At 40.5% G+C, this 5,322-nt stretch overlaps 1 protein-coding gene across 1 annotated transcript in view; it reads left to right on the top strand.

Annotated features, from left to right (window-relative positions):
• Window positions 1-52: 52 nt before the first annotated feature.
• The window catches only part of GNL3 (guanine nucleotide binding protein-like 3 (nucleolar)), a gene marked incomplete at its 5' end in the record, with an annotated part of 7,567 nt that continues 2,297 nt past the window's right edge, over window positions 53-5,322 (top strand). Inside the window, 9 exons of the mRNA XM_009871495.1 lie at window positions 53-190; window positions 829-948; window positions 1,112-1,195; window positions 1,668-1,803; window positions 2,253-2,356; window positions 3,289-3,427; window positions 3,947-4,034; window positions 4,406-4,589; window positions 5,247-5,319. Of these exons, the coding sequence (XP_009869797.1) occupies window positions 53-190; window positions 829-948; window positions 1,112-1,195; window positions 1,668-1,803; window positions 2,253-2,356; window positions 3,289-3,427; window positions 3,947-4,034; window positions 4,406-4,589; window positions 5,247-5,319 (1,066 nt within the window). The remainder of the gene's footprint in view (window positions 191-828; window positions 949-1,111; window positions 1,196-1,667; window positions 1,804-2,252; window positions 2,357-3,288; window positions 3,428-3,946; window positions 4,035-4,405; window positions 4,590-5,246; window positions 5,320-5,322) is intronic.

Raw genomic sequence — 5,322 nt, 5'->3', positions numbered from 1 at the left:
CCACCCCCCTTTTTTGTTTGGCCTCAGACTGAGAAAATATTCCTTCCATCAGATCCGGGAACACCACCGAAAAGTCAGGAAGGAGGCCAAAAAACGTGGTCGCAAAAAGCCCAAGACAGACACCAGTGTTCCCAGTGCTGCACCATTTAAGGAAGAGCTTTTACGGGAGGCGGAGCAAAGAAAACAGAGGGTAAAGTAGAGTTTGTGGTGAAGAGGAGAACCGAGACCATCCCTATCTTCAAGGAAGCTTTGTGTGCATGTATGTGCACACCCAGAGGTGCAGCCACAGTAGACTGTAAATGGTCAGAGTAGACATGTGCTTTGGAAAAATAATCTATTTCCAGCATTATACGGTGTGCAACAAGTTGCATTTTATTTTTAATCTTCATTGTACCACTCTGTGTATAAACATGCTGGCAGTGTAATTTCTCAAGTAATCCAGATTGCCCGTGATGCTAAGATATATAAATGTCCCATCAGAATGCAGAAGTTAAGTCTTAGTATTACATAATTAAACAGATTATAAGAATCTGCTTTCTGCAGCATGGAGAAATTTGACATGAGATCAGCACACTTTTCAGTTGTAATGGGGTTGCTGCATGGCTGTTATTTGGGGATCTAGCCCAAATTATTACCTCCAGTTTTGAGGCAATCAAAGTTAACTATTCTTTTCAGGGTAAGAGGCAAAAAAAGTTCCCAGTTTCACTCGGAGAGCCATGATAAACTGTTGTGGGAACTTTGGTCATAAATAAGTAAATGAGGAGAAAGAACCATCTTCCTTACCACCTTCAAACGTGTTGTCTGGTTTGGGGTTTTCTTTGCAATCAGCTTGAAGAACTAAAACAAAAGCAGAAGCTCAACAGACAGAAAGAACATGAAAAGAAGAGGAAGCTTGAAGCCAAAAAGAATGCAGCCAAAATTAAGGAAAATGTAGAGGGAAAGGTAGGTGTCTGGCATGATTTTGATTCTTTGAAGCTTATAGAAGCAATAAAAGTAATCCTTAAACTACGTCTTTTTAAGCAGTACATTACCTTTTCATGCTGTGTATGCACAAAAGTATAATACACTAATTCTCAGGTAAATCATTCCTTTTCATTTTACTTGCATTCAGGAATCCTCTGGCAAATTCAAAGCAAAGACTAACAAATTTCTGGATAAAAATTCAAAGAAATCATTCTGCAGAGAGCTCGAGAAGGTGAGACACCAGCTATTTTTATATAATTTGATGAGAGTCAGCAATGAGACCACGTGTTATTTTCCTTTTTAGCATTACTGTGCAGCTGCTAAAGGTTGCTTGTGATAAACTTCAACACTGAAGTAAAGGATTTTATAGAAACTGTGAGGGTTTCAGCCTTGTCTGCTGTGAGCTACTGAGACATCCAGCACTTTGAGGAATTTGAATTCATGGTCCAGTATCAGTACACAGTGAGCAAAGAGCTCTTGTAGGACTGAGGTACTAATGTCTAAGCATTTCTTGCCTTTGGAGAAAAAAAAAGATGAAAATCACTTCACCTTCCTGGTTTGTAGTTCAGAAGAAAGGAGCTCAAGCAAGACCAGTTGTATGAAACCTCCTCAATTATTCTGTTGTAAGCCACAGCTATTGCAGTTGTCATCTCTCCAATGGTCTGTCATGTCTTGAGAGTCTTCTCTCTGTTTTTCTGACCTAGGTGATTGAGGCCTCAGATGTGGTTCTAGAGGTTTTAGATGCAAGAGATCCAATGGGCTGCCGGTGTCCTCAACTGGAGCAAGCTGTAACTTCCTCTGGAGGAAACAAAAAGCTACTGTTGGTTTTGAACAAAATTGGTAAGAAGCACAAGCTTTCTTGAAGTGTTTTGTGGTCACTCTGTGGTTCGGTGGACGTGAGCTATGAAGAAGACTTTAAAGGAATCTGAGATTCCACTGAAGACATAAGATCCAACTCTGAGCTCGCAGGCCTATTAAAGCAGCCACATTTCCTCCACCTTGTAGTGTAGTTTGCTAAGAAAACACCACAGATGGATAAACCCATTAGCCCCTTTCTTTTGCAATAACTTCTGAAGGCACTTGCCAGTCTCAGAAAAATTTGACAAAAGTTAAAGATTTTGCAATTTTTAACATTTCTGTGAATATAGGTGAGCAGGCAGGGGTCATGATGCTGGTCCCCACTGAGACAATGGTGAATTAAGGGTCAGCAGTTCAGTGCAATAGTTGGATTTGAAATTGGCCTTTGGGAAGATTCACAGGAGTGAAAGGACTATGGTCTTTCTTTCCAGATTTAGTGCCAAAGGAGAATTTAGAGAAATGGTTGAATTATTTGAAGAAGGAGTTGCCAACGGTTGCTTTTAAATCAGCAACGCTGATGCAGGACAGGACTATGGTAAGAGCACCGCAGGCTGTCTCATGACTAAGTCCTATGTGTTTGGAATCACGCACGTTGAAATGTTGAGAAACAATAACTCTTGTTCTTTAAAATTCTTTTTCCTCTTGTTTGGTTTTGCTGCTGTGACTGTGTGGTACAGTGGGGGAATTCTTGCTGTTGGAATACATATTGTTATTTGTGCCCACGATGCTGGATTAGAGTAAAAGCACAGTTTAGGGTTTTTTTCATGTAAGAAGGATTCTAAGGGGAGGGACATGAGGAATTTTTCATCTGGATAGGATGGCTGCACCAGTTACAACTGAATTGTTCTGTAAAGTGGAGCAGGCTATACTACTGCATACATCCTGACTGTGACCATCAATAAAGGTAGCACCTGATATTCATGGAGGGTATAAAGAGGGTTAGCTCCCTGTGTGCTCATCTCCGCTCTCTGAAGATGCTTGTTTGAGTCATACGTGCCTGAATACGTAATGCTGCACATCTTAACCCCGATAACAGCATCGTGAAATGGACCCTTCTGTGAAATGGTGCAGAAACTGTAATGCAGAGAGCAAGTTTTGAAATCCTTCAAAAAACTGAAGTTTTTTGAGTGAATTTGCAGATTTAAGGATTCTACCATCTGAACATACGTGGGTATTTTATGGCTGCATGACAAATCTGCAGTACAGCCTGCACTGAGGTCACAAGCCCTATAAGTCAACATTCCTTTTTCTCATAGTAGTTGATAGTTACTTTTTTTTAGTGTCACTTAACCGATTAGCCAATTTCTGATTAAACCAATTCATTCTATTTAGAAGAACACAGTAACATTATCCAATAGAGGACAGGAGTTGGAAACAATACAGTATATAAATCAATCTAAGCATACATATTTATCTTTGTAAATAACTCCTGACCATGGGTGTTTCTTTTGCCTTTGAATCCTGTAGCTGACACATGTCAAAAGAAGAAGACGTGCAAGTGTTGATTTATCAAGACCCACGGAAAGTTTTGGAAGCAAATGCCTTTTGAAACTTCTTCAGGAGTATGGCAGGACTCAAAACAAAGCCATTCAGGTGGGGGTAGTAGGTAAGCGTTTGGAGAGTTAGGAGTTTCCTTCTCCCATAAAGCTTCAGTATCCTGTATTATAAAGTAGGTAAACCAATTAACATGACTGGCTGATGGGCTTTCCAGTCCTTGGTTTTACTTTCATCTAAGACTCATTACTGTACTTCAGTTGACAGCGATCTATGCTGTACTTACACGCCTGTAGTGCATGGCATCTGCGGAAGGCACACGGCGCGAAGCCTTAGCACATCACCTGAGACCAGCTTAGGGAAACGAGAAGCAGGTTACACACCACAGCCTGCCCTGCCTTCCGCCTTCGTCCTACCTGCTAAGATTTGTGGTGTTACATTCAGCAGCATTCTCAGTGTGAGAAATGAGGATACAGGTTTTGTCTTACTTCTGTAGTGAAGACTTCAGATCCAACTCTGATCTCACTCTGGAGCTGTGCTTTACCAAAGACACCTGGAAGAAGCAGTTTGATCAGTGTTACATAGGCTGAGTTTTCTTATTTCTAACAAGGATTTATGTGGTTTCCTTCAGGTTTCCCTAACGTGGGAAAGAGCAGCATAATCAACAGTCTTAAAGGAGTTCGTGCTTGCAATGTTGGCCTAACAAGAGGTGTTACCAAGTAAGCAGAGTCCGATAAAAGCTGTTAATTTCTCTGTCTGTGTTCCAATTACTCCAAGTCTGTTTGTGTACAATTTCTATCCATTAAAACTATGCCGCATGTGCAGTTTTAAATGCACATTTCCATTTGCCAGCATGAAAGATACTGATCTGTTTGATGCAAACTGTCATGAGAGAATGCAGTCTATAAACTTGCTCTTTTTGTACATTTAGATTTTTGTTCTGCACAAAGCACATGATGACAAAGCACCAAAACTGACTCTGTATGAAGTCCATTCAGTCCAACGCTGAGCTTTGTGTCTTGCATCTCCCACCCTTACCAGTCCTTTGCTAGTTGATTTATGTACTCACAGTGCTTTTCTCTCTTAACAGGTCCATGCAAAGTGTGCAGGTTGATAAACAGATGAAGATTTTAGACAGTCCAAGTATAATTGCAGATCCTTCCAACAGTGCCTTGGCTCTGGCCTTGAGAAGTATCATAGACACCGAAGAATCAGGCTCAGCAGATGTGCTTGAAGGAGTAGATGCCATTCTAAATCACTGCAGTAAACAGCAGGTGAGCTTCATCTTTTTTCACATCTCTCACTGCATTTCCCTTCTCTGTAGGTTTCTTAGGCCAATAACAAAAGTTCGCTTCTCTTCAACTAACTCTAGTACTTTTGCTTTCCCCTAATCACAGAGAGGGGGAAACTTCAGCTAGTGTATCCAATGCTAAGCGTGATCTTTCATCCTTACAAATAGAAAGCAGAAACAGCATGCCATGATCCTGTCAGCTAGAGTCTGTTTTCCCAATAACTTTTCTGATTTTTTTTTTTAAAACTGCCTTTAACATCTCATCACAGTATCGGAGTGAAAAATGAAGATATTCTGACTACTTCCTATTTTTACAGTGAAGACCTCAGATCCAACTCTGATTTCACTCCAGTTTCAAGCAGATTAGGCTAAGCCTAACTGCCATTCAGTTCTGTGATCACTGGGTTTTCACAAACCTGTGTGCGTCTCTACACACCCATTAGTATGGGTGAACACCAGATAAATTTGTTGACAACGTAAGCATTTTGTTTTGTAGTATTTACTCCTGCATGCAAGAGAAAATGGCTCTTCACATACTTGTTTGTCCCTGTTGTAATCCAACTTGATTTGCTCTTTTATTGCTAAAACTAAGAGAAAAGTGGGTCTCTCTTTCTAAATGCATTATTTTCTTTGGCACTAGGTAATGATCCACTATAATATCCCAGATTTCAGGAACACTGAAGAGTTTTTAACTTTACTTGCTCAGAGAAGGGGTA

Source organism: Apaloderma vittatum, unplaced genomic scaffold (genome assembly GCF_000703405.1).
Source record: "Apaloderma vittatum isolate BGI_N311 unplaced genomic scaffold, ASM70340v1 scaffold28776, whole genome shotgun sequence".
NCBI classification, from domain to species: domain Eukaryota; kingdom Metazoa; phylum Chordata; class Aves; order Trogoniformes; family Trogonidae; genus Apaloderma; species Apaloderma vittatum.
Note: the sequence above shows the minus strand (reverse complement) of the source record. Positions and strands in the feature narration are given on the sequence as shown.